Source organism: Felis catus, chromosome A3 (assembly GCF_018350175.1).
Source record: "Felis catus isolate Fca126 chromosome A3, F.catus_Fca126_mat1.0, whole genome shotgun sequence".
Taxonomy (NCBI): Eukaryota; Metazoa; Chordata; class Mammalia; order Carnivora; family Felidae; genus Felis; species Felis catus.
In genome coordinates, this window is record NC_058370.1 from 135551309 (window position 1) to 135568402 (window position 17094).

The following is a 17094-nucleotide window of genomic DNA, read 5'->3' on the forward strand; positions in this document are numbered from 1 at the left end:
GTCCAGGCCCCCGGCTTCAGTTGATTCAGCCTGAGGAAGGCACTTGATCAACTCCTTCCAACTAGAGTTCTTCCCCAGGAATTGGCATTTGGAACTGAGGGATGCCCACATCAACTTAAGTCCTCTTTGAAGAGTGAATGTAAGCAGTTGTTGCCAGGAAATTGATGTGTGGGGAACCGATAAAGTTAGCCTTCAGGAAGGAGGAGAGGTCAATGCAAGAAGATGGAGAGAAGACTGAGTTCACTACAAAGACCACAGCTTTTTTCCATTCCAATAGGAGATTTCCTGTACACCTGCCTGTATCCTTGTCATGAATCCATCTGCCTTCTTCTTGCGTGCTTAAAATAGCTTGATGTGATCCCTGCAGCCCAAAGAGCCTGAACTAATACACCATGAACGGGGGGCACTGTTTTCTAAGAGGGCTGCCCCTGGGAACCAATTCTGTTCCCCCATGATTAGGTGAGTGCCTTTGGACCGAATACTTCATTTCTAAGTCTCCTGTGCTCAATTACAAGGTAGAAATGAGACCACCAAAGTCACAGTGTTGTTGAGAGTTTTAAAGAAGAAAAGGCACCTTCTAAAACACTAAGCGCCATGTTGGGAACAGGTTAACCCCCCAGGGAATGTTAGCTTCTCTACCATTATTGTTGTTACAGCCAAGCAAAGTCACGGACGTGTAACAAGCATGTTAAACGCAATAGCTGTTTATATTTACCACAGGCTGGCGTCCGTGACTCTGCTCTCATACAATCTTCTCTTTGGGATCACCAACGCTCTCCTTATGGCTCTAAGTAACAGATACTTTCAGAAAGAGCTAACCTGAATTTTATGCCGCATGAGACATTAGACCATTCCTTCCTTTTGGAAATGGTTTATTCTCCACTCCTATTTTCTCCCTCTACCTTGCAGACAACTTCTCCTGAGCCTTCCTTCTACAGGTAGCTCTTCTTCTGCCCATGCTTTAAAGTTAATTCCCTGCCTTGGGCCTCTTCTCCTTTGGCAACTCTCTCTCTCATCCCTCTTTGGCTCCCATATCCTTACCGTCCACTTGTATAACAATGCTCCAAAATTAATATCCCACCCCGAATACTTACCTAAGTGTTATTCTCATATATCCACCTGTCCTTCGAACACACCCACTGGGTGCTCAGCCTGTCCATAGCTAAACCAACAATTTCCCTCCCATGTCCATCCTGTTTCTCCCCCATAGTCACTACCCCAGGGCACTCTGCACATTCAGAGTCTCAAGCCAAAAACAGGGAGCTGCTGACTTCTCCCTGTCATCTCCACAACTCTGCACCCAAGGAACTGCCAAGTGATGTTCCTTACGAACATCACTAAATACAACCTCTGTTCTCCAACCCAACTGGCCTTGGTCAAGACCTTCATCATCTCGCCGCTGAACTCCCGCCACAGCCAGGTTTGTGCTCCCAAATCTAGTGTCGGCAGTCACCCGGGACTAAACTGCAAAGCCGATCGTGCCCCCGACCTGCCTACAACTTAACCTGAGGATAAACGTCAAATTTGAGCTCTTCCGTCTCTACCCAGGGCTCAGACCACAAATATTTCCAGCCGAGTTGCTGTCGTTGTTTTGTTATATTTTTGTTCCTCCTAAAGAAGGGTCTAAAGAAAGGAGAGGAGCTGCACAGGTACTTACTGGACACTGTTCCATCTGTAGCGTGACCACCCCCACTACACTGCAGGGGCAGAAGTTGCGTATCTGAGCTGGTGAAGAAGCAGTGAAGCCAGGGATCGGTCTGTACCACAATCAGTCTCTGACCCGAGGAGAGAATTCACTTCTCAGTGAGCAGAGATACGGAGAGAGAAACTGCATACGTGTCTCTACAGTCTCCTCTGGCCCATATCACTCAACACCGTGCTCCCTGGAACCAATGGTGAGCAAACCTCATTTATCTCACTCCCCTCCAGAGATGCCTGCCATCTATTTTAACTTGGGACAATGATGTCCTTCCCACCATGGATGCTATGCCTTGTGACCTTTCCTTGTTGAGACGGAAGGCCTCCTTTCTATCCCTCTTTTCTCGAGTGTTCCGAATCATTACTAAGAACACAGCAGTGAGTGGTACCTGCATGTCCTCCCTCTGTCCATGTCAAAATCCAAGTCAAAGTCAAAATGAAATAGGTTCGAGCCTAGACTACCAGCGTGGGTGCCTGTATCTGCTCTTTCTCTGACCTCTGCCCAGGCCAGGCTGAGGACCACAGCAGGAAATAAGAGGCCACACAAAGCACAGCTGAGTCCATCCAACTGCCCCAGCTGAGGTAAGGGACACGGGACAGGCCCCAGCCTCGACCCGGAGAACCACGTACCCAGCTGACCCAGAGCTAATCCCAGGGGCCTGGGTGAGCTCTGCGGAGGCTGGAAGAAGTGTCCACACCACCACTCGATGCACGGGCAGTAGTAAATGTAAATGTTCATGGTTTTCAGCCGCTAAATTTGGGTGGGGATGATTAATTACCAGTAGCACACTGATACGCTCCTGCCTCTTTTATCTGGAGTAAAATGGGGGGAAATGCCTACCATACAAAATAGATGACTTATACTACATATGATACTTGATAGGTAATGCCTGTCGAGTAACAGGTCTACAGCACAGAGTGAGCATTCCTGCATATTCACTTCTGAGACTCTAGAACTGTTTCTCATTCTCGTGTTGGGTAATTTGAAGAGCTGCGATATCCTTACCACAAGTAAGGATGAGATGTCATTCTAGGCCTCAGCATTTGGCCTAAATCGTGAATGCCAAAGAATGGGTGTGCTAACAGTCAGCAAAATTGAACAGCAGGAGACTTATTCCTGAGCTGTGCCCTCCCTGAATTGGCTGCCTGGGGATGGAATTCTGCCCTGACCCATGGAAATGTGTGCAGATGGGTACAGGAGACAAGCAGTTCTCTGGGAAAGTTTTGGTTGATGTTAGTCTTCTGCCCATCCGGGAAGAAAAAGCCATCAGAAACCTCACCACGGGGCTTAGCTCCAGCATGTTCCCTCGGAATATGATTAATCACTCTCTAAATAATACAAGTCTTCCAGGAACAAAAGAAGGCAGTGACTACAGAATATTCATAAATATTCAACTGAAGCCTGGTGGAAACGGTATACTCCCAACAGGGTTCTGTGCTGACATTGGAAGTCAGACCCCAAGTCAGACCCACAAAACCGTGCAGAAAAATATTTACATAAGCAAGCTCAATGTGGGCTACGTTATGCTTTTGCCTGGACACTGGGAATGAATTTGGACCTGATGAAGCTCTGGTCTGAGTACCAGCAGCCTATTTATGTCTGTGACCCACTTTCATGTTGTTGGGGGTGAACAGAGTAGGGCTACTGGGGCCACTGTATTAGCAGAGCCCAGGTCATCGAAATATTGTTTTATTTGCCTTTTGATTCTGTGGTATCCATTCGCCCTTCTAGATTTGGTACCCAACCCCTAGACACTAGGAAAAATAAAGTGTAGACTCAGGCCCTATGTTCTCTCAAGGAAAGTGCATTCCACAAAGGAATACAGACTCATAAATGTGTGTGTCACTGCAATTGATCTCAAGTGTCAACCTGGTGACTAGACCGAACGGTAGGGGGCTGCAAGAGGAAGGAGGGGCTGCGGATGCTGGTCTCAGAAGGTGAGACAGGGTGGTGGCCGGATCTGCAGGTAAGTCTTCACAGAGGATGGGACGTGAGCGGGTCTCTAGGAGGAGATGAGAATTTGCAGGTGAGAAGACAGGGCGGGAGACTCCATGCGTCTCTGCTGTGGTCTGGGACAGTGAAGGCCTGGGTGGTGATGGTTAGGGAGCATGAACTGGAAAATTCGGAGCTAAATCTGGAACAGGAATTTGGAGACCCAGAAAAACACAGTGGCCTTTCCCTCCATCTCATGGTTGGTGAATTGTGGCTGCAGTTTGGGCGAGAGAGGACGACTCGGAGGGCACTGGGCTGTGAGGCTGGCTGACTCCTTTGGAATCTGATGGGAACAAAAGAAGCACCAGCCCTGCAGGCTGCCGCGAGCTTCGAGAATGGGCTGGCGGTTGCCTGGACATTCGTGCACTTGGACCTGAGCCCTGTTGTCTTTGTCAACGTCCTCCTGGCTACTGATGTCTCTCTGAGAAAGCAGAGTGCCAGCAAAATCCAGCCAGAAACCTCACAGTTAAAAAAAAAGCAAAACAGTAGAATCAGATCTCAGACCTTCCAAGGTTCTGAAGAAAGTACCAAAAAGGACAAAAGACAGAAGAGAAAACCGTGCGAGAGAAACACAAAGGCGAGTGTGCGGGAGACAAGGAAGCGTGGCCGGTGGGGCTCCGTGGATTCTGTCTAGAAAGCCCTTGTTGTGAACCTTATCCTGACGGGCTGCCACGAGGATGGGCGGTACTTCGAAACACTGCTGTGTCCAAAATCAACATTTAAGCGCCACTTTCCCCTGCCGACAATTTCAGGTCCTGAACACCGCGTCCGCAATCGTGACACCAGGCTTTCGGCAGATTCGGAGAGCCACAAGGTAGCACTGCATTTTTTTTTTTTTTTTTTCTGCCTCCAGCACCCTTTTCGCTCAAGAAAATGAACTTTTAAACAATTCCTATTAAGCAATCCACTCAGGGAGCTTCTCTGCAACCCCCCACCCACGGCCCCTGTGATTGGCTTAGGGTTTCTCCCTCACCCCTGCCGACTTTGACTTGGGCTAAGTTCCAGGGTAACAAAGCACCGGGTGGGGAAGCTTGGGGTTCTCAGTAGTCAGCACATCCTGAGAATTGATGGAGATTTCCATTTGACTCCTGACCCCTGGTTACTGGCACCAACACCGACTGAGGTATCTGCCTCCACTTGGCCCCCAGGCCTCTGTCTACAAGAAGCACCCTGCATTTCTACCAGAAGTTTTGTTTTCCCCTGCGTCTTTGGTGCACTCACTCTACCCAGAAACCTCAGTATAGACACCACGCTGTTGCCTGACTCCAACGGCGCTGGGCTGGCGGTGGTGGCAAACACAGAGGACCAGAGAGCAAGAAACACTGAAAACTAAAACCTTAGGTTAATAGTACAACAGTGTCCTAGTTCATCCATGGCAACTCTCACCAGGCCTCATTGGGTCTCCTCTACCCACTTAGGTTCTTTTTTTTTTTTTTTAATATTTATTTATTTTTGAGAGTGAGTGTGTGTGCATGTGTGCAAGTGGGGAAGGGGCAGAGGTGGGGGGCAGGGAAAGAGGATCTGAAGTGGGTTCTGTGCTGACGGCAGACAGCCGGACGCGGGGCTCGAACTCACGAACCGCGAGATCATGATCTGAGCCGAAGTCGGATGCTCAACCTACTGAGCCACGCAGCACCACCCCCCTCCTTTAAGTTCTTCATAAAGGCACATCTAGACACAACAGGCATGTCCAGGGGGCGTAGAGAAGGGAGCATGCATACAGCACCACAGAGATGCCGTCCAAGAAATACAGAATGCGGGAGCCCTCTGTAGGAAACACGGCTCCCTCTTTCACAAAAAAATATTGTAAGGAAAAACATCTGAGGGAAGAGAAAGCTGCAGAGTCAAACACACGTAGATATGCCCAACCACAATGTTTGGACCTTTCTGAGATTCTGATTAAAACCAACTAATGCAAAATCTGTGGAATAATAGGGGAAACGTAAACACCGATTAGAGATTTGTGATATCAAGTAATAATAGCTGATTTTTTAGATACGATAGTAGTAGCAGACTTATAATTAATAGTCCTTATCCTTTAGACACACGCAGGGGCACCTGGGTGGCTCAGTCAGTTGGGCATCTGACTCTTGACTTCTGCTCACATCCCAAGGTCATGGGATCGAACCCCATGTAGCACTCTGCACCGAGCGTGAAACCAGCTTGAGATTCTTTCTCTCTCTCTTTGCCCCTCTCCCTGCTTGCTCTCTATAAAATAAAAGAAAAAAAAATTTTTAAAGAAAGAAAAAAAGGAACACCTGGAGAAGTGTTTAAACATTGATAAGATATCTGATATTTACTTCAAAATATAAAGGCTGAAGAAAGTAAGATACGGAGAAAACCAGAGTTTCTGGCCATGATCTGATGATAGTTGAACATAGATGTTGAATTCATACGGGTTCCTCATATTGTTCTGTATCATTTTGTATATGCTTGAAGTTTTCCATAATACAAAGCTAAAAATAATCAGTCTGAGAACAGCTTTGTCTTCGTACTTTCCCCATACACACCCTCTTGTTTTACAACTGGCCTCCATAGCTTGTGCTGTTGTGTTATCCTCTGCCTGGAGCACCCTTGTCTTGATTCTTAATTTTCTTCTCTTTCCTCCATTTCTGACCTAATCCCTACTCCTGTTGGCTCTTCGAGTCTTCATGTGGTGGCCACCTCACCTATCACGCTGATTCATCTTTGCACCTTAAATATCTAGCACGGTGCCTGGCACACTGTTGATACCTACATTAAAGAGAAGACTTATTTTCGCCTCTTCAGTGTTGTGGGGATTAAGTCACATGTGTCCACTGACAAGTATCGGCTTACGTTTGCTCTTCCGGGAAGATGTCTAAGGGAAAACGTACCATGATTCTTTTCAGTTCTTACCTACCCACCCCCTGGGATTATCCTGGAGTTCACAGGACCATGTAAAATATATCCAGGAGAGCCTGGGTGGCTCAGTCGGTTAAGCGTCCAACTCTTGATTTTGGCTCAGGTCATGACCTCATGGTTCGTGGGATCGAGCCCCACGTCGGGCTTTGTGCTGACAGCGTGGAGCCTGCTTGGGATTCTTTCTCTCTCCCTCTTTCTCTGCCCTTCTCTCTCTCTCTCTCTCTCTCAAAAACAAACTTTAAAAAAATTAAAATATATTCAGGTTGATGGAGGGCAACTAGAACTTGATAATTCTAAGACTGTTAGTAAGATAACTCCAATCTCCATAGGAAGAATGGAGCCACTCCAGTAATTACACACAAAAAACAAATAGTAACTTCCCCATCCATTATGGTCCTGCCATCAACAGAGTTGACAGAATGGAGGTTATCTTCACTATTTGGCAAACAAACTTGGCGATCAGAGAAAACGCTTGTCCAAGTTCATTCAGCTAATGAACTGAGAATGAGATCTAGCTCTCATGATTCCCTGACGCCCTGGGGCCTCTATAACACTTGCCAGAGGGCCACCCAACTCCTGTTCCTCCAAATCAGAAAGCCTTTCCTAAGCTGTCCCTAAATCTTGCTTCTGGAATGAACCACAGAGCACTCACTCCGCAAATATTAGATCTTCAGTGTGCATCAGGTGCTGTGCTGGAAGTGGGGCTAGACAGGTCAAGAGAAAACAGGCTGGCTGTCAGCTTCGAACGTATTGCAGATAGATTTAACACAAGCCATTGTGTCACCGTCTCCAATAAGGGATATAGAGAGCTCCGTGTGACACAAAGACAAAGCTTGGTGGTTTTAACCCTCGACTTGGCCACAGTTAAGGCTGTAACGTACTTCTCAAAGTCTCCCTTCTCACCTCCAGCTGATGAATGAGCCACTTCTTTGATAATCCAGACTGGCGAGAGCTCTCAGGGGTCGGACCGTGCAGTCCTGGGCAGGGAACGTGAGGCATCTCAGCACATGAAGCTCCAGAGAAGAGCTCCGAAGGGAGCTTGCCCACATGCCGCACCAGGCAAACGGTCGGGGAGCTTCTGGTGTACATGGGGATTATGGCTCTCAACGCAGTGGATGCAGAAACCGGAGATGTGCAGATGACCAAGGCACCAGTGACTCCAGCAAAGCAGACACTGAAGCAAGGGAAGAGGGGACCAAGCCAGGTGGGAAAGCCACACAATCTGAATTATAACAAAATACGCAAAGGCAACTCCCTAACAGGAAGGAAAGGTTGAAGGCTGTGACAGGAAATGCTGCTGAGAGAATACCGAAGGCTGGGGGTGGAAATGGGACAGGGCTGCAGAATTCACTAGAACGACCCAGAAAAGATCTATGAGGCACACGACCCTTAGGTGGAGTGTGCTGAGGAGGGCCAGTGGGCAGGGAGCTACTGTCCCTTGCAGGCCTGTGTCTGCTCGCCCTCTGCCTGTCCAGTGTGCATTTTTTTTTACAGCTGTATTTTGCTTGCGTTTCGCAAAGCAGAAGTTCGCTTTGTTGTAACTGCCCTTCTTTTCCGCCCTCGCATTGTCTGCTTCTCCTAATTTGTAGTAACTCCCCGTCTAGTATCACCTGCATGTTTCGTTACATGCTGATTGCTCCTGTCATGAATAAAAACATTAAATGATTATTTAACATCCATCCTGCACTGACAACCAATCAGTTGTGCAGAATAGAGAAACAGGTTACACTCTAAACGTGCCCCATTCCTCCTGCCCCTGAAAACTTCTCAAGCAACTGAGCGTGGGTAAGTTTTTGCCCTTTCCCCTTCGTGGACCAAAAGGATTATTTTTTCAGGATCTTGGGTTTCAGGTGGAACCAGAAAACAAAATCTCCAGAGATCCTCTCTCCCCAGAGGGACGTAACGTTACCTAATTAGTCCTTTCTTGTCTATTGCTTTTGTTTTTAAGAACTTATATCCTGGGTGTCTGGATGGCTCAGTCGGTTAAGTGTCCAACTTCAGCTCAGGTCATGATCAGGCGGCGCATGAGTTCGAGCCCCGCGTCGGGCTCTGTGCTGACAGCTCAGAGCCTGGAGCCTGCTTCAGAGTCTGTGTCTCCCTCTCCCTCTCTGCCCCTCCCATGCTTATGCTCTGTCTCTGTCTCCCAAAAATGAATAAACGTTAAAAAAAAAAATAAAAGAATTGATTTAAAAGAATTGATGTCCTGCCAAGGTTCCCGTCCTCTCATGTAGGACAGTGGCTTGTAAACACCACCAGGCCTTGAGCCCCGTGAGGATGGGGGCGAGGAAGCTTCGCATCTTTTGGTGTCCTTGTTGCTGGTGATTTCCGCAGAGCAGGTGTCTGGCATCCCTTGTTTCATCCATCTCCTGCGCATTCATACTCAATCTTCAGCTAAAGTGAATCTCTTCCAGAATGAGCGGAGTGGCCTTTGCCAACATCTGCTTCTGTGGTTTCCAATTTCATCCAGGATCTTATTTTTATTCCAGTTCACACCCTGGGGAATGTCGATTTCCAAGGTGATCCTGTCCTGGGAAGTACTTTGCTGTCCTGGGAGAACCGTCTGGAAAAATCCTCATGGTGCTGTTAATGCCCCTCGATCCTAGCAAGGCTGCCCTATTCTCACGTCTCTGAAACCCTTTCTGAAGACAGGTTCCCTTGGTCACCACTGGCCCCTGCCCTTGAAGAGCTTACATCCCGAGTTTTCTTTCTACACGCCGTGGGGCGGGGCCTCTGCTCCACAGTCCACCAGTCACTATTACCGGGAAGAGTCAACAAGAAAACACCACGTGAGGATGACAGAGATTGGGGCAACACATCCACCAGGCAAGGAAGGTGAAGGACTGCCCCCAAGTGACACCTGCACACCCTGAGCTCAACTCGGAATAACCTTCCCTGCCCACGTGCTGCCCATCGGTGCGGTCCCCACCTCTGGCACCCAGTAATCTGGGTCCCTCTGAGTCTTTAATGTTGGTTGGCAAATATCACCACTGAGGTATTCTGGGAGGGAAACAGATCATGTGCCTATAGATACAACATGCATACATATTTCTCTGCTCAAAATTGTTTCTCAGCAAGAGCATTCTCTGGGGCTATTCCTGCCTTCCAGATTAGCTCAAAGAATCAAAGTCCAACCAGAGTGCGGAAGCCCTGTTTCGGGGAGGGGAGCTTCAGCAACAGGGGCTTCTGGACCCCAGCTGGGCAACCCCTCACCTTTTGTTCTTGTCTGTCTCCTCTGACTGGCCTCGCCAGGGCAGGACCATCCACCTGTGGACCATACTCCCTATTATAGGCTGCACTGTGTCCCCAAGAAGGATGCTGGGAGTCCTGACCCCCAAGTCCTGTGATTGTGACCTTACTTGGAATCGGGTCTCTGAAGATGGATCGAGTGAGGATGAGGTCATAGTGGACTAGGGCAGGCCTGAATCCGATGACTGGTGTCCTCATAAAGAGGAAAGGTGGACACAGACAGACAGACACAAACACACACACACACACACACACACACACACACACACACACACAGAAAAACACCACGTGAGGAGGATGACAGCCTGGGGCAGTGCATCTACAAGGCAAGGGAGGTGAAGGAGTGTCAGCAAAGCACGAGAGGCCTGGGAGACAGGCTGGGAAGACATCCCAGGCCAACGGTCCTCAAAACGAAGCAACGCTGGTGACACGCTGATCGCAGACTTGCAGCCTCCGAAACCACGAGGGAATAAACTTCTGTTGCTTAAGCCCCCCAGTCTCCAGTAATCTGCACGGCAGCCCAATACCCACTCCCCACAGCTTTAGAGCTGGGTTCCCCGGCTCCACGCACTGGGCCCTCCGAGGCCGGACACTTGGGTAACTGGTGCCCCGATGGGCCGGATGGACCAACTTCCTGGACTGGCCACTCCCTTGAACGCTCCCGCCCCGAGTTTTGCTTAGCTGACGCCTACTCATCTGCAAGGCCGCACACGGCATCTTCCCATCAGCCTCCTCTGACCCGCCACCCTCGCCGGGTGCGGTGCATACGTATGCCCTCCACGTAGTACTTGGCACACCTTATTCTCGTCACCAAACGGCAGACCTGCCTCCCCTCCAGACTAGGAGCTCCCAGTGACTAGGGATAGTGTCTTGGGTGCCAGCAAATCACCAGTTAACAAAATACACCCCCTCTGATCGGCACCTTAAGCTTCTAAGGATGGTTTTTAAAATGTAACCACAGTACAGGGAACAGTCCCCCATTCTTAGCCTGCTGCTTCACGTTAGTAAGTAAGGTATATATTCTCCCACAAAGTTTCAATGCAGCAAATGAAAATCAAAGTGAGTTACCAGAGTCACTATGAAGACAAGCAGAATCTGTATTTACTCTTCTTTTCCTGGTAGGAAAAGGACGCTCATGGATTGTTACGACGCCGCCCGCAAATCTTGACAGGCTTGTAAATATTCGTCTTGGGCACGGAAGCGGCCAACAGGGAGATGCTTTCCGATGCCGCGTCACTGGGCCGGAACCACAAGGAGGAGAGGGGAATGTGTGGCCGCTTACCCAGCGACCCGGCAACTCAGATCAGTTTGGCACCGGGAGCTGTGAACACTCCCGACGGAGAAAACCTCAGAAGAGGAAAGCGGTTCTGCCCGTGACGGGAGCCCACCCCCCGACCCGCCCTCACTCCCGCCTCCCAACGTCGTGTCTTCAACCTCCGGGCCAGGAGTCAACGAAGACTGTACAAAAGATGGAGCCAGACCGGATTTACAAAAGTAACCTGTATTCCAGCCAAAATCTCTTTAAAAAGAAAAATCCCTTTTCTAAAGGTGGGGGGAGGGGGCGGGAGACAAACTATGTAAGACACAATACATTTAAAATATGTATTGAAATTACAAATCAAGCTTTTCCATGTGATTCCAAAGTACAAAACACAACATTAAAAGGCATTCAAACAGCTCTTTTATACATCACAGTGTTAGTGGCACAAGATGGACTGACATGTCAAAAACGAGAACCGAACTTTTGTTTTTACCACCGTTGCCAAATACATACCGTCTACGTGTGCATGACCCATTCGTGCATATTTTTATACAAGAGTAAAAATACACCCGTGGTAAAATGAGCAAAGAATGAAGCAAAGGTCAGGCATGTGGCTGGTACTTACCCCCAACCCAAGGCTCCCAGGAGTGCGGAAGACGAGATTATACCAACCGGAGGAAGAAGGGCGCCCGTGGGGCTTTATCAACCAAAACAGCATGCTCCCCTACTACTGACGCATTAGCAACTACATTTGGGCGCAGGCCCTTCGTTCCATGTGGCATTTTGGGCAATACCAGTCATAACCTCTTCATTTTGTGTATCTTCCTAAGGGCTTGGGTTAATTATAAAGAATAAACAAGCTTTGGTATTTTTTAAAGAGACCTTCACGAAGCTTTAGACATGCAAAATATTTTCCCTTGATGATTTCAGTGTCATATATGTATGTATATACACACACACACACACACACACACACACACACATATATATATATATGGAGACTTATTAATAAATGAGAATCTGAGAAATATACAAAAAGCCCACCCTGGTTCTTTCCAATCTCCTAATTTTTAAAGACTATCAAGGGAAAATGTCTTCTCCCAATTTCTTAAATAACTTTAAACTTTGCAAGCAAGATAGATGAAAAAGATAGACTCATCTTGGAGTAATTTTTAGATCTCTGAGGATCCCTTTCCCCACGGGCCATGGACTCTAAAAAGGAACCGGCCTGGTCCTACACACACTGGTTTTTATGGAATAATATTCCATAAAGAGAACTTGTTCCCCTTTGCAAAAGGTGTGAGCGGTGGTGGAGGTCAGTTCCCCGGGCTACGGCCACTCCCGCGGGGTGAGGAAGAACTGATATGGACAGCCGGTCATGCTTTCCAAGGATCTGATTATGCTCAGGTCCTGAGTCGATCTCTGCTACGCGAACATCTACAGTGACTCCTCCTCGGAGGGCGCCGGCCTCTTGTGACCGCTGCAAAGCTCGAAGGCCAGGCTGCAGGGGACACGACAGCCAGACTGACAGACTAGGCCTGTCCCGCAAAACCACCCAACGGGGTCAGAGGGACTCGGATGACCCACAGGTCACCCGCACCCTCCAGGGCCACCCCAACTGAACACCGGTTGAGTTAGCCATGACCTGAGGACCTTCTTCCCTCCTCGCCAGGATTTCAAGGCCTCGAAAGGGGTAAACATACATGTGCTTCCAGAACGTCGGCATGAAGACCACCCATGAAAAGGGAATGTCATCTTCAGTTAAGACAAGCTATGCCATGTAACAGCCCACCACCAAGTGCAGAACTCCCCAGGTTTCACCAGGGAGTGAGGGCAAGGTTAAAATCCAAGACGTGGGCCATCTTCCCGGGTTCCGTTTACATTTTACATCAGGCATGGTTAGTACTGCACCCCCATGAACAATGGGGTTGGCGTTCCCTACTGAAATAAAAGCGTCACACGGAGGAAATTGCAAGTTTATGTAAGGATCCCATTGTAATCCTGCTGGTATCTTCCCAAGGAACAGACGATTTTAGCTGCATAACTACAAAATCAAATTGAGGCATGCTTGGTGCAAAAACTCGGGAGCAAGCAGGTGCCAGTGTGGCTGCGGCTGGCCCGAGAATCTTCATGGTCCCTACCTGGGTCGAACCACGTGCTTGTGAAACGTGTCAGGGGTGAAGGCACAAGGCTGGTGGGGGCTATGAATGTGCAGGGCCTGCTTACAGATTTCTCCGGGACAGACGAACAGCCCAACCCGCTAGGAATAGAGGCCTGAGCTCTAGCCCAGGGAATGCATCCTTTCCAAAGGCTCCCGTTCTACCTCGGAGGAGAGGGGAACGACCGCGGGGACTTGTGCGGTGTGCAACAGGACAGGGATGGGGTGAGGCCTGCCCCCTCCTGGATCAAAATGGAAACAGGGCCGCAAGCCGGCCGTCTCTGACAGGCATTTTAAAGGGTGCCACTAGACAAGTGCATTCACTGATCCCAGCCTGGGCCACTGACTCGAGCCTCAGGACTCACTGAGAGGACCTCTCCAGAAAGCCACCTACCACAAGGCCCTGTCGCAACAATTCCAGCTACAGAGACTCACTGCCCAGGCTCCACTGAAAAGACAGTCTCAGGCATGTTCTTATTTTGTTACTGAGTAAGAATTCAGCTGTGGTCATAAGGAGAATGTTCTGAATATGATTTTGACACAGACTAGCTTCCTAATGGCTTCGGTTTCATAAAGATAATAAATACTACAGGTGAAGAGTGAGGTGACGCTGTTCCTTCTAACCTAGCAAATGTTAAGAAACAAAGAAGTGTCTACACGGGGAAGGAAAGCAGGACCCGAGGCCAACACAGAAAGATAGAATCAAACACACAAAAAAAACCGCCACATTTTACAAATGTGCTCACAATAAGCAAACACGTCAGATTTTCCGTTTCACTCCTTTGTGGAATGTGTAATAAGTTTTAAAAAGTTCCGCGATAATAAATCGACAACAATTGCCTTTCTGTTATTTCAGAGGCCCCCAAGTTCAATGTAATCGGTTTGTTCCTTAAAAGCACAGGTGGCCTCAAAGGCCATAGGAGAGCCAACTCTCTGTGAAGACGCGTTCTCTGCGTTTTAAACTCAACGGATGGAGCAACGTGTGTCTTAGTCATCCGCGCGTTCTGCTGCCATGGTAACAGTCACACACGGCCTAGGAGAGACCGAGTGGTACAACCCCCTAAGTGAAAGGGAAGGTGTTTTCAGCGGGGCAAAATGGTTAGCAACGGGACTCGGAACTCTGTAAGGTAACAGGATTTCTCCAAAATAACTTAAGTCATTTAAACAACTGAAAATCAGGAAGCTTGTCCCCCAGGCCCCAGGGGAGTGCTCCAGTCTTGCCAGGAAGCCCTGCCTAAGAGGATCAATAGCACTATTCGCTCCTTACTGTCTGCGCGAGGAGGCTGGGGCAAGCAGCCAAAACATACTGATTCTCCGCAGAGCCATTCCCGAGTCAAACATTTGGTTTCCAAAGACATTACAAAATATCTGCTCATACCTGGATGAGAAGAGATAAGCCCCATGAGCTGAGCTGAATCACCAAAGAGAGAAAAAATAAAAGGAAAATCTAGTGATGAAGATACTCCTTTAAACACGTCAGTATCATCAAAGAAACGCAACAATATAGAAAGCGCGTTTCTAACAGCACACCGCTTACGGTGTTCAAAACGTCGTCACAGGTTTCAAGAAAAACACAAAGAGCGCGTAAGGCTTTCTAAATCTCCTGAAAAGTGGCCGAGCCAGAAAAGTCATTTGAACAGTAACTTCTTAAAATGCACATTTCAAGAAAGGCATAGGATGGTTTAGATGCACCTTGTTGATTTTTCACTACTCAGTTGGAAAAACAAAAAGACACCTTCTAAAAAGGATTTTACTAAATGCCATTAGTAATAAAAACAGTTGTCATAAACAGAGTGCTTTTCTCAAGTCAGAATTATTGGATTCTGCCTGAAGTGAGTTGTAATCCTTAAAAGACTCCTTCTCTCAAAAACATGGCACCATCAGGACGCCAAGGAGGAGACGGACAGCATTTTGCACAAGAAGGTCTCTGAAGCAGCCACCAGACACTCCTAGTCTATCGCCACTGGGAGAAAACTGCCCGGGGTGCCTTGCACAGCGCCTCCCTTGTCAAGTCGGCAGAGATCGATTATGTGGGGACGCACCCTACCCACTGCAGCCTGCCTTCCCCATGCCCAGGTGATCGCACCCGGGGCCTCGGCAAGCGCTCTGACATCAGTCCCTGAAATCACGGCATCCAGCGTGACACTGTGAAGCTCTATGGGGCACATAAGGCAAGAAAGATGTTTAGTGAGGGGGGCGGCGGGGTGGGGTGGGGGCGGGCCACGCTTCCCGGAGGCAGGGGTCTCGTTCCAGCATCGCGCCTTCCTCTAGGTGGGTAATGGGTCATCGTCACCTTTACTGCACTTGCACTTGCAGCAAAGTACAAACGGAGTGGCCAAGAGCAGGAAAGGCGAGGCCACCAACAGCAGGAGCCCAAATCCAGCAAAAATGCCCACGACCTGCAGGAAGGAAACATAGGAGCAGAGGGTAAGGTGGCTAGTCTGTAGGTTCCACGACTGAAATATAAACCACACAACCATCCATCCTCCCGTCATCTACTCATCTGTCATTCATTTATGCATCTACCCAGCCACCCATCTACCATCTAGCCATTCATCCATCACCCATCCATCCACCCATCCATCTACCCATTGTCTACCCATCCTGCATCTACTACTCATCTACCCACCCATCCATTCATCCATCCACCCAACCCATCTTTCCACTCAGCCATCCATCCATCAAACGATCACCCATCACCTATCCTATCCCCCCATCCACCCATCATCCACCCACCATCTACCCATCTGTCATCCATTTATCCATCCACCCAACCCATTTATCCACTCAGCCATCCATCCATATCTACATATATCAAACGATCATCCATCACCTATCCTATCCCCCATCCACCTATCATTCTATCCTTCATCCATCTACTCATCCATCCATGCATCCATTTGTCCACCTATCCATCAGTACTTGCTTCCTCTCACATCCCCTGCCCTTTCATTTCTTTTTCTTCCTCTCCCTTTCCTCTTCCACCTCCTTCCACCTAAGGACCCAAACTACCATCCATTGATACACCCAGTTAACAAACAAGTCTCCCCTGAGCCAGACACTGTATGAGGTCTTACAAATACAGAGACACATCAGATCATGGCCCTTGAGGAGCACCAGTTCAGTGGAAAGAGACTTGAGACTTCATGAACCGACAACAACACATTTTACAGAAACTGCCATCAGGCTCCAAGTATAAAGGGAGTCCAAGGGTCAGACACCTGCATTTGCTAATGGGAAGGAAGGCGGCCAGTGGGACATGCCTGAGATTACAAAGATAAGGAGGTGGTTAGCGTACAGGAAAGACTAGGATAAGACGGGAGAACTCGAGAAAAGGAACCAGACCTGTGTTACTCCCAGAGTTTAAAACCCAGCACTGCTTTTAAAACTGACTGTTACAGGTTCTGACTTTGTTTTATAACACATGCTTATGCCTCGGTATGAGCAGGTGCCAAGAGGAATAAGCCTCAAATGTAGACACGTTGTCATCTAAGTCAGACAGTGTGGCTGGTCAGGAAAGCAGGGTGTTCCTATTTTGACAGCCTCCAACATTCGCCACCCGCCCTCCCCACCCCCCCAAGCAGAGGACAATGCAGAACTGAAACCTGATGACAGAGTCACAATGCCACCTAGTGTTCACAATGATAAATACATGACCGGTCCGGGCACTCTGTGCTAATGCTGACTTTTCCGTGTTCCCTCCTCTCTGCGCCTCATTTTTCTCAAATACAAAATAAACACGTGACATAAAAAGAACTCTAAAGGTCGTTATAAGCTCTGAAAGAGGACACCAGGCTAGAGCACTCAAAGAAAGGAACCTTCACTTAGATTTCTGCCTGAAAACCGTCACACATG

The 17094-nt window shown here is 48.5% G+C and overlaps 1 protein-coding gene across 16 annotated transcripts in view; it reads right to left on the bottom strand.

The window, feature by feature from the left end:
• RNF144A (ring finger protein 144A) overlaps positions 1-17094 on the bottom strand; it is a 339972-nt gene that overhangs the window by 203272 nt on the left and 119606 nt on the right. Inside the window, exon 10 of one of the 16 annotated variants that reach the window (XM_023252141.2) lies at positions 11306-15638. The exons of the other annotated variants lie outside the window; for them this stretch is intronic. Within the exon in view, the coding sequence (XP_023107909.2) occupies positions 15507-15638 (132 nt within the window). The 3' untranslated portion in view covers positions 11306-15506. Of the gene's footprint in view, positions 1-11305; positions 15639-17094 lie in introns of those variants that run through there. 16 annotated transcript variants of the gene reach the window in all.